This window comes from Embiotoca jacksoni, unplaced genomic scaffold, assembly GCF_022577435.1.
Source record: "Embiotoca jacksoni isolate LCO1_2020_lvr unplaced genomic scaffold, fEmbJac1.0.p SCAF_64, whole genome shotgun sequence".
NCBI classification, from domain to species: Eukaryota; Metazoa; Chordata; class Actinopteri; family Embiotocidae; genus Embiotoca; species Embiotoca jacksoni.
In genome coordinates, this window is record NW_027185419.1 from 972,142 (window position 1) to 999,098 (window position 26,957).

Consider the following 26,957-nt stretch of genomic DNA (forward strand, 5'->3'; position numbering starts at 1 on the left):
TAACAGCCAAATGCTGTTCAGATGTGAAGTTTAACGTGAAGAGGACGCCCATCGTGGCTCCGGTTTTTCCTTCACCCTCGACCTCCGGGACGCTGAAGTTGGCTTCCAATTCGACATTTAAGGGGAAACATTAAGAAAACATCACTTAGTTTGATAGTTTAAGAGGCCTGTGGTGGTTTGAGTCCAAGGAGAGCTGTTAGATTAGCGCTAATATTAAAAGGCCATAACGATCAAAGGTTGCTTTGCAGGATGGAAGTTTTATTGGGGGCTTGTCCGTGGTGAGATTTACAAAACTATTATGGACCGGGTTATTCTTGCTAATAAAGTGAGTTTTAATTGAAAAGACTTACTTTACGCCATCAATAGTTTCAGCACAGCTTCAGTTGATGATATTTTTTGCGGAAAAATCGCGGGAATAAAAAAAAAAAATTGCAAGTTTCCGCAAATACTGCAGAGTTTGCTTGAATTTGCGTTAATTATAGCGATTAATTTGCGGGAGTTTTTTTTTTTTTTGCAGACAATTCAGAAGCTGAAAGGGCCATCACTCTGAGCTGTGATGAATCCCCGTGATGTTTTTGTGGCTCCCCTCCTCCTATGACCGGCTTTCTCACCCACCGTGAGAGCAGGAAGCCCGCTGCATTATTAAAACAACAAAAAAAATCCCCCTCCCAGCCTCGCTGCACGGTGCCTCTGCTGTTAATCTGCAGCCAGGCAGGAGTGAAGAGAGGCTTTCAGGAAAAACTCTAAACGTGAGCGACCACCCACGGAGAGGGCGGCGAGCGCCGAGGTCTTCATCAGCATTCGTCGAGCTCAGCGGAGGGCGACGAAGGTGTTCACCGAGGACGACGACGTGGGTTGGATCGTCCACACAAAGAAAAAGAAAAACAGCAGTCTGCAGAGATGAACACGAGAATCTGAGCATGAAACACTGGAGGTGGATCAGTCACAGTTTCTTCTTTGGTTCCTGTGTGGGACGGGAGGATAAATCAGAGCACGAGGTCATCAGCCAGTTAACCTCCGAACAAGAGTCAACACGCCGCTGCTGCTGGATGATTTTAAATCACGGGTCAAATAGTTGAAACCGTTTAAGATACCGACACCACAGCAGCAATAATAAAAAAAAACATGTCTTTTGTGTCTTATTAAAAAGGTCTGTGAAGAGAAACAGTTTCCAAACCTTTCAAAGGTTCATGTAACTGAATGAAGCTGGTTCAACTGTCACGGCAAAGAAAAAAGGTCTATTTCAAAACAAGTGGAAACACCTTTAAAAAAATTAATTAAATAAAAACCCTGAGATGATCATTTAATACCAGAAACTCTGAAACCACAAAGTAAACTCTCAAGAATTTCTTCCCAGTTTTTCCGCTGCTCGTCGGCAGCGAGCTGAATGTGGGAAGCCGTCACTCACGCGCTGCACGAGGGAAACAACAGAATACAAAATGAGGCCAGAGATAAGAAAGAGCCTCTCCTCTCCACTCCGCTGCGCTTTAATTGACTGCTGCACATGAAGCTGACAGGCCGCTGCCTCCGGGCAAGGTGACCTCCTCCGACTTCATCATTAGAGGCTCTCATGAAGCAGCTCTGAAACAGTTCGGTCCATAAAACCTCCTCCTGCAGCACCTGTTTCCACCTGATTCTGTAAACATCACAGAACCACGATTAACGGGCTCAAAGAGGGAATTTACCCAACGACACCATCATTACATTTATTGTTTTTGTATTTTCAATGAAAAAAGTCGATGTTCTTTTTGTTTCGGGTGAAGACGAAGACATATTCGGATTTTATTTGATAGATATTTTATATTATTTTAAATATTGCCTTCTCTGCCATGTCACTTATTCTATGTCACTTTTTTTTCCTTCTTTTATCTGCTCTAAAAATTGTTGAATGTTGTATTGTGATGCTCCTTGATGCACTGTAACTTTGCACAAAAGGTGCTTTATAAATAAAGTTGACTTGACTTTTTGAATGGTAGTCTATTGGAGCCAGATGTTGTTGTTTTTTTTAGCCAGCCCCTAGTGGCCCTCAGTGGTATTAATCTTTAAGGCACTTCTGCATTGGTTTTCATATTTCAGACCCAGAGTCAACGTCCATGTTTATATGTATTTTATGGTTTTAAACCACATTTCCCTTTTGGTTTCGAGTGTGTATTACTGGAAGCTGCTTATTTTTTTTTTTATATATAGTTAACTGTTAAATGTTTAAACTCATGAAATACAGTCCTCTTTATAAAAAAATTACAGTGAATATGCCGTTTTTTTGTTTGTTCTCCTCTCCCAGAATCTGCCAGCTGACATATTTTTGGGCGGGACGCCGTTTCCGGTTGTGCTCTTATTCTGAAATCGTCAGACGGAAGTGGTTGTATATCCTCCTCTGTGTGTGTGTGTGTGTGTGTGTGTGTGTGTGTGTGTGTGTGTGTGTGTGTGTGTGTGTGTCTTGACAGCGGGTCATTAACGGCTGTCCACGCCGCGCAGGGAGCACCGTCCGCCCGCTGCCTGAGCAGGAGGACGCCTTAATGCGGCTTCCAGGAGTTAGTCGGATGTTTTACGTTTTTCCGGAGTCCAACGTTTTGAAGACACGTTTTTTTTGGACGCACGAGCTCGGTAAGTGAGCCGTTTGTCCCCGCAGCAGCCTTTAATATTAGCCTGCAGAAGGTGTGTTATTAAAGCTGTGTGAAGATTAATTTATTGATTTCAGCCACGATTGTAGATCCTATTTAACTTAGTTTAGTGCTGACTTTTGGACACATTTGTTCAATTATTGACAAAATCTGGGAAAATATAATATTAAAACAACCTCGTTGATATGAGTACTTAAAAAAAATTAACAAAAAAAAAAATGCTGATTTAATTTTTTTAAAGTACTCATATCAACCCTCTATTTGTTTTTAAATTGTTCGGTTTAATTGTGTTTTTGTTAATATAAAATCATTTAAGGTATGATTTAATGTGTTTGAGCAGAAACACAATTAATCTGCTGTTATTGGATGTAGTTTTATGTAAGAGGAGATGCTGTGGGATTCATCTGATCATATTTCATCGGATTTTTAAATGGATTATATTGATTTTTATCAACCAATATAAGTTCTTCACACATGTATTGATATCTGTGTCAACGTTGTGTGGCAAGATTCATTTCAAGTAATTTAGACTTTAAATTTAGATTTATACTGTATATATGTAAAAGAAACATGGTAACACAACTTTTAATCACGAAAATCTTTTTAAAACCTGTTGGGATGCTAGTTGGTCGATGTCATTAGCATCCAAACCTGCTGATTACTGAGTATATTCAGCAGATTTGCTTTACGTAAAGGTTTTTCTCACAAGGATTTCTAATATTTCTAGACGCAAAACAACATTTATTTTGAAAAGACAACATTCAGTTTGATAGTGCTTTAAATCAGAGCAGGATGCAGCATCACTGCAGGGTGGTAGATATCGAACCGTCTGTGCTGGTTTTATAAAATGTATAGGAGGATGGTCCAAATTACTGAGCGGCCCCACGGGGGGATAGTTAATTAAATAAAATGATTTATCAGCATCGTGTCTTTCTAACCGACAAGTTCTCCTCACGTCGATATGTTTCACGGGGGGATGAGCCGGCCCATAATGCTCTGCTGCTGCTGCTGCTGCGGCTTCTCTGTAACTTTGCAATCTTTGTTTATGTTGACACAGATGTGGTTAGCATGCTCACTCCTACGTAGTTTTAATCGATGTAACTCAAGTGTGAAGGACAAAAAGTCGTCCTTCTGTTGGATAAAAACAGAAGCAGTCACATGTAAAGAGCTGGTGCAGAGAGAAAAAAAGACACGTGGATGCTTTGTCTTCAGTGAACATGATGGAGAACAGAACAAAGCTGCGAGGATTTAGCAGGACTGACTGGATTGGATATATTAAACGCAACCAGAGTGCACAACCAAGAAAAAGGCACCAGCAGAAAATCAGAGACCAAGCCATAGCATGTTGCTTGGTAACCGTACTACCACTCTTACTACCACTATAGTTTAATTTTTAAACCAGTGAATGCTTAACAGAAGTCTGAGTATGTGAATATGACAAAATGATTCTCTGATAAATACAGTTTGACTAAATTAAGACACTAAAGGACCCTTAAAGGGACACAAAACAACATGAACTATAATTATCGCCTGGTGGTTTTATCCCTCCACAAACCACTGACATTTTAATTAACATCAAGATCTGACTGACAGTAGACGATGCTTCAAATATCGAAGCTACAGATTTTAAAACATTGATGCTTCACACCATCTTTAATCCAACTGCACAGAAGATCTAAACAACCGGCACAGTTTCAAGGTGGAGACCAAAGATTCGTGTCACCAATTCAGTATCTGACCACATGTGAACTATAGTCACTGTCTGCCCTTCTGGTCCTGAGATATTGTGTTAAATTAATAAACGGAACGAATTTACAGAACGTTGTGATGTCTCTGGGTGGTTGACCTTTGACCTTTTGGATATTGAATGTCATCACTTCATCATTTGAACGGATTAGAAACCTTTGTGAAATGTTGCCATAATTAGCTGGCGAATTATTTGAGTTTTTGTTAGGTCATAGTGACCTTTGACCTTTGATCAGCAAATTCCAGTCAGTTCATCTTTCAGTCCAAGTGAACGTTTGTGCCAAATTAGAAGAAAGTCCCTCAGTGCGTTCCAGAGATATTGCCTTCACAAGAATGGGAAAGACGTGAGGTCACAGTGACCTTGAACTTTGACCTTTTACCACCAAATCAGTTCATCGTAGAGTCCAAGTGAACATTTGTGCCAAATTTGAAGGAATTCCCTCGAGGCGTTCCTGAGTATATCATGTTCACGAGAATGATTTGAGTAAAGATCACAGTGACCTTGACCTTTAGCTTTTGACCACCAAAATTGTATTCAGTTCATCCTTGGAACCAAGTAAATGTTTGTGCGAAGTTTGAAGAAATGTCTTCATGGCGTTCTTGACATATTACGTTCACGAGATCGGGAAGTACACGTATAACCTCAAAGAGAAAAATAAATTACGTGATTTTGTTTTTTTTCAGGTTTCGTTCAACTGCGATGTTTTTCATTTTATTTTTCTTTCATTTTTAGCTGTATATTCCATCTGTTGTTTTTTTTGCATTTATCTGAATTTTTTCCCAGTCTTAACATCCAGCTTCTGTTAATATAATATGCAAAACAACAAAACAAACATGTACACATTTCAAATCTGAGATTAAATGTTCCCACCCGTTCTTCAGACTCCTTTGTCCCAAACTCTAAGAACATCATTTCATTGTCTTTTATGACAAAAAAAAAAAATCCCTGCAAATTCTCACGAGCTACAAGTACAAGTGTTCTAAATGATATACAAAATATTAAAATTGCACATATTTTAAATATTGAAGCGTTTATCATGTCATCAATCAAGTTACAACTTTTAACTTTAAAGTTTAGAGACATTTCAGAGTGTTTTCCTTTTCCATGTGTCAGAGACAAATTTATTGTCCAGCTATATTTTTAGAGTAAAATCAAATAAGAGTTGATAACCTGCTATGGCGGCCAGTTTCGTAGCCAGACGAACATTTGGCTGCTGGTTGTGGTGCAACTTTTCACACCTGGTGAAACTGTGCGACTCATGAAGCGACCATTCCATCGTTCTGTTTCTCCGTCCACGAGTTTCAGCTGCCAGACCGGCGAAGTTTGCTTTGCATTTTCTACACGTCGGTTTCGCATGTTACATCGCACCATGTGCACGAAGAAAAAGGTCAGACTGGCATCATATTTACCACCTGAACAAATCTGGGCTCCGAATCAGAGTTGCCATAAAGAAACGTCCCAACCGTCCCCTCTTTGAGGTCCATTTGTGGTTTTGACAATTATTTATATTTTTATATTTAACAAATTTAGATTTTAATCCATTAAAGTGACGTCAACAACTCAAAAATGTTGATTTCTAATGAAAGAAAGGTTCTCCCTCCTCTCCCCCCAGTTGGTAAAGAGCAGAGTTCATGAATGGGGTCGCTCTCCGGAGGGCGGCGCTCAACCATCTGCTATTTAATTCAGTTTGACTGAATTCAATCTAGTTAAAACTGGAGTCCTTTGAAGGAGCAGCCGGGCATTAGCATTATTAGCATTATGTGTGTTGGGGGAGAACAGGTTGCGTTAAGAGCTGTTAATTTAATTTGGCAGATAACACGGATGTGACCCTCTTCCCTCTTTGTCAGATTGAATCGTTATCACTCGGTCGTTTGCGTGTCTCATTAGCGCACGAAAAGCTCCCGTAACTCTTACTTTAACATACTTAACACCTTCGACGGAAGCTGTGACGACGGGTCACAAGCAGCTTCATGTTCATGTGTTTTTATCTGTGGAAAACGGAAAATGCTCAAAAACATGATTTATTAAAAAGAGATTAAGATGAGATTAAAAAAAAAACTGAAAGGGAGAAATAAAACTGTATAAATTGTGAAAACAACAATTTTATTGCCTCTTCTGGACCGACCTTCATCATTTATTTTGAAAATCAGTAGATTAATTGAAAATTAATCTTTAAAGGGAAAATCAACCAATTATTTTAGCACCATTAGCATGATAAGATAAATTGGGCAACAAATATTTTGTACTAAAATTTCACATTAAAAATAATTTATTGAGTCCATAAATCATTTGGACCAAAAAACGTCAGAAAATAGTCGTTTTTTAATTCTTATTTTTTTCAACAGTCAAAAACCTAAAAATATAAAATTTTTAATGACATGAAGCGGAGAAAACCAGCAAATCCACACATTTAGAAAAAGCTGCACCCAGAACATGTTTTTGTTTTGACTTATTTCTTTCAATATTATCTTAATAATTGTTGTTAGATTATTTTCTGTCAATTAATCAACCAGTTGATCATCAGAATACTAATTAGCTACAATTAGGACGATCAAAAGGCCCAAAAACTTGAACTGTTTCCCCGTTATCTAACGTCAGAGTTTCTGACTGACATTTTCCACAATATTTGACATTTTACAGATGAAGAAAACAACCAGTAGATTAACTGGTAAGAAAATAATCACCAGTTAAAGCACTTTAAGTCGACTAATTGAATAACTGACTCATAATTTCACCACTAAAACAAAACAAACTCCTTCAGTTCCTTCTGCTTTGACCCAGTTTGTTAAAGAAAGAATAAATCGCCACCACTGGAGTCCAGACAGCCTGATTTCCTCCAGAGGACACCAGATGTCTCGGGTCCAAAGGACCGCAGGTCTCTATTCGTCGGCGGTCGACCTCAGTCCGACCAGCGGCGGTCTTCCTTCGGTTTACTCCCCCCACGAGACGCCCCGAGGCTCGGCGGTCCTTTTGTCGGGCCGCCGTGGCTCCTGCTGTCATCCACAAATAGACCCGGAGCCTCGGTGTCACACATGAAAGGAGGGGACAGATGGAGACGTGGTTCGCCTCGACGGCCCCCCAGAGACGAGCTGAACTTCCAGGAGAGCGATTGGGAAGCAAGAATCAAAACAGAACTTCAATCCCAAACGAAATCACTACGTAAACTATTTGAAAGCGTCTCAACTCTCTTTTAAAGCTGCGAGGTTAAAAATGAACAACGAATAAAAGCTGATATTGAAGAGTAAATAACCGGCTCTAAAAACTCTGAACAGCAACTCTGACAAATCTGATGCAACAGAAACTTTCATCCCAGTAGCACCAGGCAGACTCTTCCCTGAACCCCCCCACCCCACCCCCCCTACACACACACACACACACACACACACACACACTTGTTGGTACTTGTTGGATCACTTCCAAGCTTTTAGACTTATTTTAGCAAAAAAGGGACCAAATGTTATCGGGACGGGTCAAGAGTTTTTGAATTTTCAAAGTCAGAAGATGATGAATATTTAATAAGAAAAGGAGAAGATGAAATGTTGCGATTAGAGATGGGCATTTCAAGCAAAAACACTACTTGATAACCGCTCAGAACTATTCGACTATAAACGTTGGGATCAACGGACTGTGCTCGGTGCTTCACTCTGCAGGCGGTGCGCAGCTGTGGTAGACTGATGATCTGCTCGCTTCACCTGCAGACTTTTTGTTTTGAATGAACTTCACACAGAACTTTTTCACGGTCTCAGTTGTCGTTGCACGTTTCTGCTTTGCACACCGTGAAGTCTAATCTCACAGCGACACACAGTTTTACCTGCAAAGGTGTTCTTCTTCTCTTTATGTTATTTAATAACGGCTAGCAAACAGCTTAAAGGTGCATTACCGCCAGCTTCTGACGGGAGTAACGCATTACAACCAGGCGCCGGTAAAAACTGGGGAAATAATGAAGAACCATTGATTGTTTATAAAAGTGTTCGTAGCTTCTGGGTCTGAAAAATGAAGCCGATGCAGAAGTGTGTTAAGCTGCAATACCAGCGAGTGCCACAAGAGGTCGGCTCCAAAAAGCCTCCGGCTCCATAGACTCCCATTCAACTTCTCTCATCAAATACAGTGAATAAAATGTCTCCAGCAGTTTTTGGGGGCGTGTCTGTTTGATTGACAGGCCTATGGTGCAGTCAGGTTACAGCTATCGGTGGGCCCGGCGTAGTGTCACCGGGTTTCCAATCAGATCAGTCAGACCCACTATTGGCTCCTCCCCCAGCTCGTCCAAATATGGTCACTTCCTGCTCCAAAATAACAAGATGGCAACGGCCAAAATCCAAACTGAAGCTTCGGAACCGCCGTTCCCAAACCAACGGGTGACGTCACTGTTGGTTGCCGCTTGGGAAGAACGAGTCACGTATACTAACCGATTTTTTTTTTTTTATATATCTTAAAGACTATTCAAATGTTCTAAAATCATGTACAATTCTTACCTTTAAATAATAATCAAACAGTTCCCAACAAATATGAAGCTGTATATTTGCCGTCGTTAGACTGTTAAGTTTCATAATTGGCAATCACAGGATATAAAAACAGACTTGACAAGGTTCAGATGTGAATCTGTAAAACTTGGAGGCCGATTTAAGTCCGAATAAAAAAAAAATTGCTGCGTAATCAGACATTTTTTACTTTTAAGTGGTGGCGTTCAGGTCGGTCTGCCACAGTCGGATGCTTCGGCAATTCAGTCACTGCGGTTTATAAAGTAAAAAAAAAAAAAGAGAAGTGCAGCTGCAACACAGTGGTTGAATCACCAGAGCAAAGCAACACGGGAGCCGATAATTCAGAGTCTGAGAGAAACCAGCGGACGAGTTTATCCTCCCAAACCTGAACCAGATGGCCTCGGCTGTAACCACGGTTACTTTCACGGAGCGAGGCAATTACAGCGAGAGGAATCTGCTGCCTGTGTGGTCCCGTGTGGAGCCGATTAATCTGCATGGAGGGGTTCGACGTTAAAGGTCTTAAAAAAAAGACGGTCTTCTGGTCACACCTGCTGTATTGATTTCACTTTATAAACAGAGAAGCGAGCGGACGCCTCGCTATCTACCCGCCCACCGCACCCGTCCAACCTCTCGGTGGTGGGGGTGGGGGTGGGGGTGTAATTGGGTCTCTGGAGGATTACATGTCTACCTCCAGTGCACGACGCTTTTACTTTCATCTCTTAAAGTTTTTTTATTTATTTTACCGGCTGACAGCTCAGAACTGTTGGGAGGAAATCTCTTCAGGGTTTTAAAGCGGTCTGATAAAAGCTTCTAGTGGTGGAGTTCCTCTTTCTTTTTCCTTCTTCTACTTCTTCTTCCTCACAAACAATGTTCAAACAGTTGAAAGTTTCAGGCGTGTTTGCTGATGACGTTCGAGATATTCTGGGAGTTTAGAAAAGTTGTTCAATTGTTGAGTTGCTGCAGACGAAGCAGGTTGAAGCAAAGTGAGAAAAACTACACTGGTAGGTTGTTTCTAGAAGTTCATAACCGGACTTCATTTCACAGCGTGAATATATATGGAGTCTGGACCTCTTATCTTTTTAAACATGACAAATCAATCATATATTTTTCAGTTTTAAGAGATGGCAACAATATCAGCACATCTATTGAATGGAGTACTATGAAATATGATGCGTTCTTGGTCCCCGGAGGATGAATCCTGATGCCGTGAACGTCACGCTGCAGCTTCTGATCCGTAAAGTTTCCTCCACGTCCCAAAATATCGAGACTGAACCGTCACAGAGGAAAACTGGAGGAATCCAGGAAGAGGATTTCTGTCATTTGTTCAACACAAAATCTGCTTTGAAAGGAGTAAATATTTCAGTGAAACACCGGACGGATCAATTCGTCTCTTTCCAATTGAAATCAAGTTGACTTTAGAGAGTTTAAGTGCTTTAAACGAACCTGAACTCTGCATCACTAAACACTCCAGAACACTTCTTTTCCCTGAAACGAGGAGCTCCCGAAGGATTCGCCTCCGTGCGCCTCTCATCTTGAACGTACATGTGATTTCCACTCGGAGGAGATAAGAAGTGAGCGGCGGAGGCTCGTCGCTGTGTGGGCAGCGCTGCTGTCAACACGTCTGAATCGTCCCCCACATCCGTGAGTCATGTGTCCTCCGTTTCTTTCATTAAAGGTCCGCATCACCGGCGCAGCTGCCGGCAGAAGACCTGCGGCCGGTCGAAGGACGGGAACGTGATATCCTGCTCAAAACATACCGCAGAGACATTTCACCGCGATCACACTTTCATGCTCTTCGTGCTCTGATTTTCCGGTGTTTCTGCTCCTCGGGGACTTTCTGCATATTGAAGATCTCACGGTGAAAATTTAAAAAAACAAGTGTGTCAGAGCTGAGGAGCAGAAGACGGATTTGATTTTGTGGTGCCGGGTTTAAACTAATGATTATTTTTGATTTTTTTTAATGAACCTGCTGATTATTTTTATAATTAGTCAATTTGGTCAATAAAACATTAGAAAATGGTAAAAAAAAAAAACACGTCCAAGATGACGTCTCAAAATGTCTTATTTTGTCCAAAAACCTCTGAAAAATATTAAATGTATAGAAACAATATTTGAAAAGTCCTGCAAAACTGATGCAGATTAGTTTTCAGTCGTTCGACTAACTAATAAATTATTGCGCGTTCTCTCACGAGGCTTTTATTTTGAAATCCTGTCCAGTGACGGCAGCTGATACAGATGGTGTCAGAAGTCATCCGCTGAGTAATAGTTCACTCGGCTGCTCCGTCATGCTTTTATGTGTTAACTTCATTACAAGTTGTGTTGTTTTTTTGTTTTTTTTATAGTTTTGAATCACGTATTCAAAAACAACAAAAAACCCGACAATGTGACTCATGAAAGCGTGAATCACGACAACACATGAGTCAGTCTCCTCGTTGAAGTCACCGAATAAACCGGAGGAACATCAATCGTGTCGATTGATGTGCAGAAGGCATCGTTTTCTTTTGTGTAACTTGAGTTTGAAAAGGATATTTTTAGTTTAACGAGACTAACAGAACAGAAAAAAAAAGAAAAAAGAAACAGCTTTTGCTTTGAGCTAAATGCTAATGTTAGCATATTAGCATTCACTAATTTGCCCAGGACTGTTAGTATCCAGTTAATGAGATAAGTTAAAATAACTAATAAAATTAACTTTATTAATCCCGCAACCTATCCATCTCATGAAGGTTTCTGCTTCATCCTGCTCCGTCTGTTCCTCTGATATTTGATGATAACAACGTACTTGCTCCTCTCGTCTACAGCGGATGTGAAGCAGCAGGAGTTCAGAGGCTGAAAGCTGAAGGCTGCCGTCGTCCCGCCGCTACGTCCGAACCAGGAGCCATTAAACAGGTACAGATGGTACGATGCTTTCTGTCCTTTTTTTGGCTCAACTTTCAGTTTCAGTTTTTTGTCCATCCGGGCGGTCGGGTCGTGGTCGTTGGCCAAAGAACAGCTGCTGTTGGACGGTGCTGCCTCGCACCTCGTCTTTAACCCGGAAACCAGGATGTAAAGTTCAGGATACTCGGGTATTCACCAACAACGATAATCATGTTTGTAAAACTACGGCCGCAATTGGTAAATATTGGAAACGCTGGTGCAGTGGTTGGAACCTCGGCTGGGACCCTTCGGGTACTCCGGAGTCCAAAGACGCGTTCGGTGAATCGGTGATTTCACAATTCGCCCAAAAAAACCTGCTTCCATGAACGTGCAATTAATTCGGTCAGCTGGCAGGAAACTCCGGTTGTTGGATCCATGATGTCGGTTCTAGGTGGCGAATTTCTGTGTTTCTGTGTTTCCTTTCAGTCAGACTGAAAATTGTTTAACGATTCATGTAAAACTCTTGAGCTTTTTGTCCCAATATATGTTGATTTGCGCGACTCCTCGTTTCCTCGATCTCCACGACGGAGTGCAAAGGTCGCCCGACCCAAAAGAGACACAACAGACGTGTTAATGGGAAACACAGCAGGCAGGAATAAAAGAAGAGATTATTTCTTAACTGTTACTGTAAGAATTACGTCTATTTTCTGTTTTCTTTCAGTCAAACTGAACATTTTAAGGATTCATTTAAGAATCTGAGTTCATGAGCGACATTAATTCAGTCGTACCAACTGGTGAACTTCTGCAAAGATCATCAGACGTCACCTGAACAGTCCGGTCGACGTACTTTTGACATTTTCTATTGTTGAACATGAATTCTTTGTAGCTTTTTGGGGACGTCTACTTTCTCTACTGAAGACTTCTGTGTGATATACGTGGGTTTTTTTTAGTGCTTCTTTCTTCATTGTGCAGATAATTGCTTCGGTCTGCTTTACATCGTTCAGACGGACCAGACGGAGTGATGAATGTAAATCCTCTCAGAGGTCACGCTGATTCAGCTTATTTACACCCGTCGGATGGTTTTTCAGCTTCTTTCACTTCAACAGAAACGTGTTCGTTTGTGCAGTTTTACAATAATCGACGAAGAAAAAAGTTTCATTGAGTTTTACGACGTCGGCGTTCACACACACACACACACACACACACACACACACACACACACACACACACACACACACACACACACACGAGCGTGTTGCGGTCGGCAGCAGATGGTGAGCTGGACTGTTCAGTCGTCTTCACGCTGCAGCTCCGCTCGCTCCCCGTCATCGTTCCCGCCCTTCATTAACGCTCGATAAATATTTAAACCCAAATATTCCCTCGCTGTCACGACCCGCCTCTTTTTTTTATTATTCTAAATCAACAACAATTAAAGCGACATTATTCTTTTAAAGCCTCCCTCGCCTTTTCCCTCCTCACGTCACCGTTCATCACGGCTCCGAACCGACGGGCTGGAAAAGCCGAACCCACAGCGCCGACTAAAACACGACATGTTTGCCGATACTGACTCCGGCAGTATTTTAGGAATGAGATGAATTATTCAATTCTCTACATTTTGCTCTCTATTTCAGGGTACAACTTGTCCTTGTGGGGCTGGTCGGCGCCATTACATCACTTTCAACTCAGTTCAACTATGACGAAATAAATCAGGATGCTACGGAACAATTTAAACATTAATAATTTTTTTATTTTACACAACACATGATTGATTAACTTTTGTCCAAATATTTCATGAAAACCCAACGGAGTATGGATCGTAATGTTTAGGTTACATCAAAGCTTTGTTACTGATGGTGTAACAGTAGAAACATGACCTCAATTTTAGCCTCCAATAATCAATACCTCCCTCGGAGAGAGGCTACGAACCGACACTGTTTAAACAGGTCAGATAGTGGACAGCTCCTGGTGCTGAAACCAGGTCAAAACTCAACCAGAAACCCATATCGGTCCAAATAAAATATGATTATAAGGCCATCAAGGGGCCCAGAGGAGACATGAAAACAGACAAAACACAAGCAAACTGAGAACCAAACACAGAAAATATAACCAAACACAGAAGCTTCTCAGAGCCACGACATTTGTTAATACCAATAATTCAAAAAGCTCTTACAAGACGCTTCATGAACTCCTGCAGGTTCAACTAGACGACAAGTCGGGCTACGAACAAGATCTCTGTTGGAGCCGGTTCTCTCTAAAAAATAGACAAAGTTTTCTCGGGCTACAATAAAACGACCCCTAATTTTTACAATTTCGAGAGAAAGTACATTTTCATCAGATTCTCCACATTTGTTATGATTCACTTTCAGAGCAGTAGTCTGTAGTATCGTTTGTTTTTTTCACTCTCCATGGTTTTCAACACTGACTGTAAAAAGTTGCTACCGTGGCGATGACGTCTACGTCTCTCTGATAACGAGTGAAGAAGCGAAGCTAAATGAACCCAGACGCTTTGAGCTCCTCGCTGGAAGCGGCTTGATGATTTTTTTGGGGCTAATCAAACCAAAAAGAAAACCTGCCGGTGACCCTGCGAGAGCTTCGTTGCGTCGTGCTTCGCCGCCTCCGTACTTCCACGTCTGTTTAGCATTCAGAGCCAATCTGGACTCACTTCTATGTATTCTTCACACATACTTGACTTGCGATGCATCTCGCGGCCTTTTCCAGAGTCAAAGCGTGTGAAAGCAGATCATCCGATGTCTCCTCTGCCAGGCGCCATTTACTGTTATGAGTCCCTCAAAGGCAGAAGCTGTTCATGTGACCGGTCGTCATGAGAGAACGACTCAGTGTGTTGAGTGGTTATAAATTCCTCTTTTAAAACACTCGCCTGAAGCTTTCTTCGTCTGAGACGTCTCTCTTGTCTCCGACGAGTATTTCTCACACGTCTTCAGCAAATTACTTCGCAATAAGACCTGTTAATTCGTTTTGCTGAAGTACCTCGTGAACCAACTTGGAGGATAAATGATTCAGTCAGTGTAGACGGAGATGAAAGTCGAGCCCTGAATATTCTCTATTCAATTATTTATTGATGCCTTTTTGTGTATGAAGTGCGATCAAAAGGTTCAGAGGTTCCTGTTCTGTAACGAAAGGAGCGCAGCAACAGAAAAGCAACGACCTTCGTGAGGAAATATTTAAAGTGTCGTCTCTTCATCGACATCATCAGAGTTCCACGACGTTGACGTGACCGCTGGTACAAGAACATTTGTGATTTCACCTGAAACGTCAGCAGATTTTGGAGAACAGAAAATCTTCAACACGCTGGCTTACAGCCGAGTGTTCCTGAGCCCATGCAGTGATTTCCATTCAAGAATCATGGCTGTTTTTATAGTGGGCCCAGGCAAACATCAGATTTTACAAAAGTAAATCTGAGGAATTTTAGCAGACTTTATATTATTAAATGTTTTTTGTCGCCTCACTAAACTTTTAGGAAAAAGTCCAACCCAAAGTGGAAGTTTAGTCCCTGGTTCCTTTTTCAATAAAGAAGAACCAAACTGGGAGTAAAACCACCAGTGACAGATTTCAATTACAACTGGTTTTTGACTAGTTTTGGGTTTGGATTTGGACTTGGTTTCAGACTTGGTTTCAGACTTGGTTTCAGATTTGGTTTCAGACTTGGTTTCAGACTTGGTTTCTGACTCGGTTTCAGACTCGGTTTCTGACTCGGTTTCTGACTCGGTTTCTGACTTGGTTTCAGACTCGGTTTCTGACTCGGTTTCAGACTCGGTTTCAGACTTGGTTTCAGATTTGGTTTCTGACTCGGTTTCAGACTCGGTTTCAGACTCGGTTTCTGACTCGGTTTCTGACTCGGTTTCTGACTTGGTTTAGCCCAGCTATAGTCTGGTTTTTAGCATCTTTAGGAACCTGTCACCGATCTTTGGATTTAGGCCGTCTCAGCATCTTCTTCGTCTTCATGTAAAGCCACTCCAGAATAAATCTGAGACGATCAAACTCGTCATGATGACGATGCAGAAAAATCTGAACATCAAAGTACCTGAAAGCTTCAGCGCGGCACTGTCTAACCTCACAACTCCTATACAGAAATAGTCTTTTAATTGTCTGGCATTAGATACTTAAACTACTTTTACAATTTATTTTTACATCGATGCTTTTCTCTGTAGCTGAGTAAATGCTTTAAATACTTCCTCTTTGCTCTCCTGTCACTCTCCAGTCTCTGAACCAGCATTGAGCCTTTTTTTTTTTTTTGCTTTTGCAGTCCAAGTGCGAGTTGATCAAACACCTGAAGCACCTGCCGCGTCGTCCCGCTGGGAGAAGCAGGCTGCAGGATTACTGAATCTGAGCGGAGTGATTCTCCATGACTGCAGAGCAGAGAGGGAATCATTTGTGGCCATTCTCTGTGGAGCTGCGTGAAATCAGCCAGCTGTCCCCAGACCTATTTTTGAAAAGGAGCTCAGCTGCTCAGTGGGACTGCGTTTGTGCGTTTGTGTCTGGTACACCCACAAATTTCAAGGCACAGGGACAAAAGGACCAGCGGCTTTGTGTCATAACCAGCCAGATGCCAAAAACAAAATCCTTTGACTAGCCAATTAAGGTGGCCGTTTATTCGCCGTCCAGGTGTCCAAACACTTCAACCTGAGTTAAAAGGGACAGTTTCTACGTTTGTTGTTGGGAAGCATGTTTTGCAAGATTGCAAACTTCCGCAAATGTTGAGAAAATTGCTTAAATTTGCGTTAATTTTTGCATTTTTTTTTTTTTCTGGAAAGACTGTTATGTTTTCAGTTTGAATCCAAAACAACATCATTACATTTTGATTCATCCAGACTGTTTCCATCAAACGAAAATGTTTCCCCTTTTTGGTTTTGATCCCCGTTAAGAGCACTCGGCTCTTCACGTGTTTTCACAGGTTAGCGGTTGAAGTGCGAAAAAGCACTTTTCTCATTTAAACAGCAGCTGCTGGTAATTTATTTACAGCTGATTTCTGTATTGGAAATGCAATCGTAATCATGTAATAATACTAACTTGATTAATTCATGATTACTTGTAATCACAGCAGCTGTTTTTGCTATTTAGGATTCATGACTGTTTTTTATTCAAGACATCTGTTTTCTGACTTTCCATCTTTGTAATTACGGCTGCAGTTTATTTGATTGCGGCGTACAATTATGTTTCCTCTAACGTCGCCACAAAGCTCACTGTTACATTTTTTTCTTCGTTCCTAAAACCGCCGTCTGTAAATGTGTTTTTCTTTTTGTTCATTTCATAATCACACACCTGTCTGGAATTGGAATTCGTCTGTAATTGTACGGACGTCACATGACAGACAATTTGCCTTATTTTATTAACCCTGACCTCAACCAAAGAGCCCGCAATTACCCAGAGTGCACCAGCAGTGACAAACCCCCGGGTTTAATTGGCTTCATTAAAGCAAAAGCTCCACACGGAGACGTTGAATTAGCCGTAAAAACACATTTACACAGCCGAGAGTCTGTCGATGAGCGGGACCGTAAATAAGCAGGAATTACTGGCATTCAGCAAATCTGTCAATTAAACCTCAGCTTCCACACATTTCTTTTCCTTTTTTTTTGTTGACATTACATTTACCTCACACTTTATTTGTTTAAATTGTGCGTTTGGAATAAAAACATTCAAAGTCTGAAATGTAAAATCTAATTTGATTTATTATGTAAAAAGACCAATTAAAGTGAATAAAAGAACAAAATACATCAAACAGAATACGTTTTGTTCGTGCTCTTTAGAACAACTGTGTTCAGATGATCCGCTTCAGACAAAAATTTGTTTAAAAAAAAGACAAATAAGGTGTTTTAATGTCAGATTTATTCAAGCTGAGACGGTGATTTTATCTGTGGGCGGTCCTTCCAAATAAATCCCACGAATGATGAATGCTGTGGCTCATTTAAACTGAGATTTATTACCGTGTAAACAGAGAAAAAGTTCTGCATTTTCAAACAAAAAGTGTAAAAAAACAACAATTTGGTACCAAATTACATTTTTCAATATCAGTTTGTATCGAAGAAGTTCGGTTGGTGCCATTAAAGTGTGAAAGTCCCGACTCAGCTACACGTCAACGCACAAAAACACATCAGACAAACTTTTATTGGTTTGTAAAGTTAAAACACTTTTTCCCGTCTGAAATCTGTCTTCTTGAATGAAAACAGAAAACTGTGGTAGAGACGAGCGCTGATAAACACTTTGGATGATCTCCAACACGCATGAACACAGTTGTTGTTGTTGTTGTTGTTGTTGTTGTCTAACCAGGAACGCGCACCAATGTGATGATTTGATGGAGTTATTAGACGGAGCTGCTCGCCGTCCCCTCCGATGTGACAGGTGGCGATACGTCAGCTTCGACTGGTAAACACCATCAGGGACCATAAGTGCACAGTTGGTCCTCTTCACACCCCCACCGACGGCCTCACTTACATCAACATGTCCTCGCCACCAGCTAGCGTCTCCTCCGCGTGTCATGCTGTCCTGCAGGGACACGCTGTCGGTGTCGCGGCTGCCCGATGTGTCATCGTGCGTTTCCTCCGTCCAGCTCGTCGTGTTTGCTCGTATCAGCGCGATTCCAGTCGGAGCGCCGTGAACCGAGTCTTCAGTGTCTGAATGCAAACGAGCTGCCAAAAGGACAGTCTGCGTTTTTTAAATATCTGGGCACGCTTTAAACGAACAATGCACGGTTCATTTGTTGAATGAAATTATGATTCATAGTCCTGGAACTGTTATTAAAATGCAACCTGCTGATGTTTCTTCTGTGACTGAACTGAAGTTGCAGCTGAGAGTTTTTAGATCAGGTTTAATGACAACAGTCATTCTTATTAAGGCTGTTTTTACAGTTTTGATGTAAAAATCTTGAATTTTTCAGAGATTCAGAGACTGTCCCTGTTGCGCGGGAACAGTGCACAGCACTGTGACCCGCACAGTCCAGAAAAGCTAAAACCTTCGTGAGAAAGTATTCCAAAATGTCGTCCCTTGATCAACATCATCACTGAGTTCCAAACGTTAACGTGACCGCTGGTACAAGAACATTTGTGATTTCAACACTTTACAGCCGAGTGTTCCTGAGCCGATGCATTGATTTCCACTACAGAATCATGGCCACTCTTCAAGCAGTGCCAGCTGCTGCTGCTGATGTTGATTGACAAATCCAACTTGCAATACTTACCTGTGAAGGTTATTGGTTCTCTGTGCACGTCGCTGTATATTTGTATATTTACGATATGTTACATGTTCGTTTGCATATAAAGAGAGGAAGACAGCTCCGATTACCAGCTGTCACTCAAGACTCACGTGAACACGTGATAATATCAGGTGTAAACAAAGAGACGTCCACTGAAACAACCACATCGAGCCCGAGGTGTTTCAGTTGGACCTCACAGTTGTGGAGCTGTTAGTGACTGATGTTTTTTAGGATTTAGGGTGTTAATATCGAGACGTGCAACAAAAATACATCACAAATGTGCTAATTAAAGTTGCTTCGCTCCTTCAGTCGTACTTCAGATCAAGTGCGGTGCCGGAGGAGGCGGTGGTGTCAGCAGAGAAATGATCATTATAACAAGCAAAGAGTGACTTTAATCGATGTCTATTTTAAAAGGGAAGAAGTCTCGTAACCCTAAATTATTTGTAGGATTTGTAAAGACGGCTCCCTCCTAACATATAAAAATGGAACAATAGAAACTGTTATCAAAATAAATAACTTGTTATTGTAACTTAGGTCCTTGTTTTGAGTCTTTTGGATGTCACAGCTCTTAAAATATGACTTTAAACAAGTGTTTTTCTGTTTTTAATCAACATGTGTTTGTTTGTGTGTGTGTGTGTGTGTGTGTGTGTGTGTGTGTGTGTGTGTTCAGGGGCAGGGGGAGGTTTCAGCGAGAGGCTCAGCCATGGAGGGCGACTGCCTCAGCTGCATGAAGTACCTGATGTTCATCTTCAACTTCTTCATCTTTGTGAGTTTTGGCACTTTTCTCTGAAATTAAAGGAGAGCAGAAAACAATCTGGTGAAATTTTACATTATTCACAGCTGGGTGGCTCCCTTCTGCTGGGTGTCGGCGTTTGGGTGCTGGTGGACCCGATGGGCTTCAGGGAGATCGTGGCGGTCAACCCCCTGCTGTTCACCGGGGTCTACGTCATCCTGGCCTTGGGAGGCATGTTGTTCCTGCTCGGCTTCCTGGGCTGCTGCGGAGCGATCCGGGAGAACAAATGTCTGCTGCTCTTTGTGAGTCCAATCAAGTCAGGACACAAAGAACCGATTTTTTTTGTTGTTGCTGTAATTACTCCTTCGTTTCATAGTAAAAGTTACTTTTCTGATGGTGCCCGTCAGAAACGGTGTACCGCAGGGCTCTATGCTCACTCCACTTCTTTTTAAGTTGCACGTGGTTAACTTTCTTCCTACTCAGTCACAGCCTGTACACAAAAGTGGACGTAGCTTCCGGGTCTAAAAAGTGAAGCCAATGCAGAGGTGCCTTAAACTGCAATACCACTAAGGGACACTAGGGGCTGGCTCCAAAAAAGGCTCCAATTAAAAATTCCATATGATCCCATCATTAGTTAGATGTTAGGCCTCAAAAAGTGGTTTGTTGAGGGTGGGGTTTCTGTTTGATTGACAGTCAGGTTCCTCTATAGATGGGAGGGACGTCATGTCCTCAGATTCCCAATCAGATCCAGTCAGATCCACCGCTCACTCCTCCCCCAGCTCGCCCAAATATGGTCACTTCTGGCTCCAAAATATGAAGACGGTGATGGTAGTTCAAAGTGTCTTCATCACTGATTGCCACTTGTGCTCAGTACTTTCTTTTTATTTCCAAAATGTAAACATACAGGCTAAAAACACTGGGCTTGTTTGTTATTATACCGTCTCGTGCCACATTAGAGAGTTTGAATACTTTTCTTACTGAGCAATTTCAGTTTTGGGGTTTTTAATACATTTGAGCATATTTTCCCTTTAAATTTATGGACTATTTAATGCAGATTGATGCAAAAAAGAACATATTTTCCTTTATCTACTGTACATATACTGTATATGTGACAGTATGCGTGTTATATTGAGTTCCACAGTTGAATCTGAAGTTTTAAAAAATTTCATTTTAGAAATTGACCAGAAACAGAAAATATTATTTAATTATTGTTAAAAAAAAAAAAAAAAAAAAAAAGTTTTAAATGAAAACAGTTGAATATATTTATGTGTTAAGATTTGTAAATCAGCCAGTGAAAGTGATGAAACTCCAGTTTGGAGGAGAAACTGACCTCTTGTTTGTATGTTATATAAGACCAGGGTGAAACAATACGAGTGCGCCATCTAGAGGAGATGAATGTAACAGAAACAAATCACACTCGGGCTGATGTGCAGGTTTCACTGCTGCTAAGCAGACATAAACGTGATATTTTGGTTTATTTTTTTGCTTTTATGTATGTTTGACATTTGAAAATGAATCAAACCTTTTAGCCTTAAGCGATTTCTTGAGAATACAAATCAGTAAAAGCTCCACAGCTGTGAGGCCGATTGAGCAACTTTGAGACTCAGAAACTCAGACTTGGAGAATAATAATTATGTGAAATTTTAGACTGATGTTATTGAACTCGACCAAATCTGATGCCCTGAACACGTCGTACGTGCAGACTCGTTTGTTCAGAGTCGCTGCAGAGCGATGTTCCCGTGCGGAGTCTCGGCTCGCCGCGTAACGACGTCACATCTGCTTTTGTCTCAGTTCTTCATGCTCATCCTCTTCATCTTCCTGGCGGAGCTGGCAGCTGCCATCCTGGCTTTCCTCTTCAGGGAGCATGTGAGTACCGTCCCCGGATCAGTTCAGACAAGTGAGGTAACGAAGCAAAGAGTTAGTCAGCGCAAAAGCTGCCAATTAATGTGTTCAGTCTCTATTTTCAGTTTCATTTCTAACCGTTTCCCTCTGTAAGAAGTCCACTACAGACAGAAATACTCTGCTTTAATGGTAGTTTGTCTCTGATGTCTTATTTCCACATATTAACTTGTTGAATTTCTTTATATAACATCTCCTTCTTCAGCCATGAATAGTTTTCAATCATCAGTTAATCCAACGTGCAGTAAACAGGAAACAAAGACAAACCAGATTAATATTTGTTGTGAGCACATTTTATTGTTAGAACAGCTTCAGTCCGCCTCAGTGCACCTGAACAGTTCTTCCATTTACTTTGCAGGAGAACTTGTCACAGTTTTCTTTAGATTTTGCTGTCCTGGTTTTTGGATTTGATTTTGAATAGTGTTGCAGTTGGTTTTGGTCTTGTTTTGAATTGGATTTGAACTTGGTTTAGGACTTAATTTGCACTTGGTGGACAACTGGTTTTGGATGTGATTTTAGACTGGTTTTAAACTTGGTTTAGGACTGAATTTGGACTTGGTTTTAAACTGGTTTTAGACTGTATTTGCAGTTGTTTTTAGACTGGTTTTGCAGTTGGTTTTGTACTAGTTTCGGACTTGGTTGAGAACTGGTTTTGAACTTGGTTTGGGACTGAATTTGGACTTGGTTTTAATCTGGTTTTGGACTGGTTTCACAGTTGGTTTTAGACTAGTTTTGGACTTTGGGTTAAAGAGGCAGATTTGGCAGCTAACAGTTCCTGGACTTCTGACCTGGACTGTGTTTGTGTCTCCGTTCAGTTAACCAGAGAGTACTTCACCAGGGAGCTGAAACGTCACTACCAAGGTCGCAATAACACCGACGTCTTTACCTCCACGTGGAACGCCATCATGACCACGGTGAGGCGTCCATTCTCCAATCACCGCTCCTCCTCTCGCTTTCTTTGCCACCTTATAAACATCATTAACCGCCACTCTGCTCCTGCAGTTCGACTGCTGCGGCGTGAGCGGGCCCGAGGACTTCGAGGAGAGCCTGTTCAGGCTCCTCAGCCCCAGTAAGATGGTCCCCGAGGCCTGTTGCCAGAGGAACAGTTACCCCGGAGACGTCGGCGTGGAGCAGTGCGTGAGCGGCAGCGTGGCCTTCCGACACAACAAGGTCAACAGAGGAAACACAGTTTACTGCCCTTCAGGTTCAACGACTGAAAGACGAGACACAGAAAAGCTTTGAGGGAAAGTTTCAGCGTGACGACGTGAAAACAGAATGAAAAGTGTTGGATGTTGACATGTAGGCAGCGTTTTCACCGTCATAAAGAAACATTCACAAAACACACACAGGTTCAGCTTTACTCCAACAGAAAACAGAAGTAAACAAAGTGTTGCTTATAGTTTCATCTACTGGATAAAAACTAAAGAATAAACAGAGATTTCAAGCAAAAATATTCTTCGATAATCTCCTGGACCTATTCGACTATTATCCAAAGTGTTTTTCGGCCTTCTTTCACCTTCTGGCGGGAGTGACGCGTTACGACCAGGCGCCGATAAAAACAGGGGAAATAAAGACTAACGATCAACATATACCAGATATTAGGCCTTAATATACGCATAGACTGATAGACTTTTGTTTATATTTAAATGAATATTCATATATTTTTACCCATCTGTAATAATTAAAAGTCTCTCACGGTTTTTATTTGTAGGACATTCTTAACATGCAACTTCAAAATCACTGCAGGTCAGAAGTACAGCGACATTTCTAAAGTAGATTAAAAATAACAAGTAAAAGTGTCTAAAAACAAAGAAATAATAAATGAGACAATAATAAACAAGGATCCTATTGTGCTGAACAGCATTTCTTTTATTTAGTTAATTAATAGTTATGATATCAATAACTGATGAGTCATAGTAGTGATTCTCTTAATTAAAGACTTCCTTAACAGTACTGTGTTAAAGGACTTAAAAACTCTTTGTGTGTGTGTGTTGTGTCTGCAGGGCTGTTACTCAGCGATGGTGGAGTACTTTGAGACTTACATCTATACAGCAGGCGCTCTGGCTATCGTGGTGCTCACCATCGAAGTACGTACTGTTTGTTTGTCACAGACTGATCGTCGTATTACATGCTTTGGTGTTGTTTTGGGTTAGAAAATAGACTGAATATTAAAGAGTTCGTAGCTTCAGGTCTGTAAAATGGTTCTGATCCAGAAGTGTCTTAAGCTGCAATACCAGCGAGTGCCACTAGAGGTCGGCTCCAAAAAGCCTCCGGCTCCATAGACTCCCATTCAACTTCTCTCATCAAATCCAAAGTGAATAAAATGTGTCCATCAGTTATCTCGGTGTTGTTAGCTAAAGTCACTCCTTCTTATTAGTTTTCTGGAGGTCCATCTGAAAATAATCCCTCATTCATTAGAAAAGAAGATTCAAGAAGACCTGTTTTTGGGGGCGTGTCTGTTTGATTGACAGGCCACTCGAGCACCAATGGTTAATTAATTCACTGCTGAAAATCATCCGACAAATGTCCTCCCATTTGTTTGATAGAAACTGTGAGCAGATGCTTTATAAAAATACTTTTGGAAAAGGAAATGATTTATTCATAAAAAGGTTGTGATGTATTTGTGAGTCTTCAACACCTGCCTGACCTCCGTGTGTCTCGCTCTCCCTCCAGCTCTTCGCCATGGTGTTTGCGATGTGTTTGTTCAGAGGAATCCAGTAACCACGGCCTTCGTCACCTCCATCATCATCATCATCATCATCAACATCACGATGGCCCACATCAGGAAGGAAGAACTGACAAACTGTAAAATATGACACGTATTTGCACAGTGGTAGTTAATGTGTCTCGTTGGTTGTGTGCTCGACATCATTTTTGTACTTCACAGCTGCAGGATTTCAGGTTCTGCTTTTGGGCACAAAAAACACAAACAGGAAGTGAGCCGAGACGTAGACGGACACGCCGGCGGCTTCGGTCCGGGACCGACAGGCCTTAACGCCGGAAACACGCCGACACGCGGCACAACGTAAAGATGTATAACCTTTATTTCACCCCGAGAGTCGACACGCATCAGTCGTCACGATTAAAGTACAAACGTTCATTTTATTTTTATAGATGTGGAAATATGAAAACTTTCAGCCTCGTGAAGGAACAGTTATCTTAATCTTATTCCAAATGTCTTCTTAACTTATTTTTTACTTGAGGTCTGCTCGTAATTTTTTCATTATTTCATTTCAGCCTCGTGTATTCCCCACGAATCTCTACGAGGTCAAAGGTCAAACTCAGCCTGACCCACAGAGACACAATAGAAACGTTTAAAGGGGAAATAAAGCAGAATCGTCCTTTAACTTTGACTAAATGTCTCGTTTGAACTTTGATGCCACCAGTTTGTACGATGGAGGATTCGGACCACATCGAGACAAAACAATTAGAGGAAGACGGGTTTTTTTTTTTTTTTTATTATTTTGCATTTCAACAAAGAAGTAAAAAATTACGAGAATAAAGTCAAAATGTTGAAAAGCAAAGGAAAGCGCGTTTGGATCTCTGAGCTTCACACCTTCACGATCAAACAACTCGATCAGTCGCCTTATTGTGTCTTTAGACACAAGTGTTAACCAGATGCGGGTGTTACCATGGTTACGCTTCCATCTGTCCATTTCCGGCTATTTTGGTCTGAACGAATCTGGCCACTTCCCTCCGAGTTCACGTGGTTTTCTCCTTCTGAACAGACGCAACTTTCTGCACAATCTCTTCAAAGTCCTGAAAACGTATTACCGAACTGTGTTTATGTGCTAAAAGAGACATCGTTTCCTCGTTGCTAAAACCGTTTCTGAAGTACGATTGCTCAAATCATAATTTGATTTAATCTTGAAATGTAATTTTATTCTGTAAATATGATTTAAAATTATTTTGCAACATTTTAACTTTTTTCTCAATGTTTCGACTTTTTTCGCAACATTTTTACTATATTTTTAAAAGTGAATCTTTTTTTTCATGAATCCTCTTTTTTTTCCTTCATGTTGCCTTAATACTTTCATTGTTGTACGTTTGTGCAGCAATACACTTATTATATTAATCAATATTCGCCTTCAGTTTGTGATCACTGATTCATTCACATTAAACTTTAAATTCTTTAGTGGCTCCCCCTGGTGGAGAAAGGAAGACTATCATCTAAGAGAAAAAAATCTTAATGTGAAAATCACGGTGTTTGTTGGAGTGTTTGTTACAGGAGGTCGACTGTCTTCAACACAAATCATTAAAACACTAAATTTAATTATTTTCTCGGTCAGTTTGGATTTTAAATCTTAGTTTGTTTATAAGAGTTTGTACATGAATGCAGGGTTCTGTGTAAAGTATTATAAGTACAAGAGTGTTCAGTATTTAAGGTGTGTGTGTGTGTGTGTGTGTGTGTGTGTGTGTGTGTGTGTGTGTGTGTGTGTGTGTGTGTGTGTGTAAATAATCCTCAGGACTGTGACAGTGTACAGCGTGTGTTCTTCTTTTTGTGCACAGTGTGATGTGATTCATTTTGTCAGTAATTATGAAATTTAGCTTAAAACAACCTTTTTTTTCTGTTTGTCTAAACTCTGACTCTGATGGTCATTAAAACTGATGTCTGTGGTTTTACTGGTTTTTATTTGTCATTCATGCATGAATACTGCAAAAAAAATGTATAAATAAATAATTCAATCACTGATGAAATTATGCAAATGAAAAGTCGGATTATATTCAAATGTTTCTCCAAATTTTATCTCATGTTTACGAGAAAATCCTCGAAATTCAGAATATAATAAGATAAGGCAGAAAAAAAAGAAACACATCTTTAACCCTTCAGGTGTAACTTTTCCCTGCAGCGCCCCCTGGTGTGTGGATGGCTGCACCTACAGTTTGTTTCCATGTAAAAACAAAACTAAAGCCTGCTTCATAGAAATCCCAAAATATTTTTTTAATTCCACTTTGAGCAAATTCTGTCGTTATGGCATCTTAAAAAAAGACTGCGCTGGCAGAAAAAGATTTAAATAAGTTCACATATTTTTACTCACAAACTTAATTTTTCATTGTAGTTGAGAAAGTTGCTCCTTAAACTGCATTTAAAAGACAAATAAAAAAAAATAGCTTCATAGTATTTTGGAGACTTCGTGCTGTTTTTTAATGTTCATGTGTTGTGCACTTTTATTCTGAAAGTTTCAGGTGCAACTGAGCTCCGCCTTTGTCCTCTTCTCATTGGATAATTGGAATTGTGTCGGCCATCTTGTGGTGTATATAAAGTCCGTTTTTTTTCTTCCTGCTATAACTCACTGGATGAACAAAGAGCCGACTTTTCCTCCAAGTCTGTTAATAACAGATTTTTATTCTTGTAGAAACATCAACAGGCTTTTTTCTGTCTGATTCAGCAGTTTCACATTACAGGCAGCTGTTCTGG

The 26,957-nt window shown here is 40.8% G+C and overlaps 1 protein-coding gene across 3 annotated transcripts; it reads left to right on the plus strand.

Moving 5' to 3' along the window:
- The first annotated feature begins 2,375 nt into the window (after positions 1–2,375).
- LOC138213843 (tetraspanin-18B-like) lies at positions 2,376–26,155 on the plus strand. Of its 3 annotated transcripts, none has more exons than XM_069175141.1 (9): positions 2,376–2,604; positions 11,645–11,741; positions 19,577–19,672; positions 19,747–19,941; positions 21,431–21,505; positions 22,354–22,452; positions 22,541–22,708; positions 23,542–23,625; positions 24,212–26,155. In XM_069175141.1, exons 2-9 carry the CDS (start codon positions 11,739–11,741, stop codon positions 24,257–24,259), a joined length of 768 nt encoding a protein of 255 aa, XP_069031242.1. In that variant the 5' UTR covers positions 2,376–2,604; positions 11,645–11,738; the 3' UTR covers positions 24,260–26,155. The 3 variants fall into 3 exon arrangements, with proteins under 3 accessions (XP_069031242.1, XP_069031243.1, XP_069031244.1); XM_069175142.1 differs by having other exon boundaries at positions 2,377–2,604; positions 11,645–11,732; XM_069175143.1 differs by lacking the exon at positions 11,645–11,741 and having other exon boundaries at positions 2,377–2,604.
- The last annotated feature ends 802 nt before the right edge of the window (positions 26,156–26,957 follow it).

Bases quoted from the DNA above. Each gene is read 5' to 3' on its own strand.
- LOC138213843 (XM_069175141.1), top strand. The intron at 22,453-22,540 runs GTGAGGCGTCCA...CTGCTCCTGCAG, and splicing joins GGAACGCCATCATGACCACG to TTCGACTGCTGCGGCGTGAG. The intron at 22,709-23,541 runs GTCAACAGAGGA...TTGTGTCTGCAG, and splicing joins TGGCCTTCCGACACAACAAG to GGCTGTTACTCAGCGATGGT.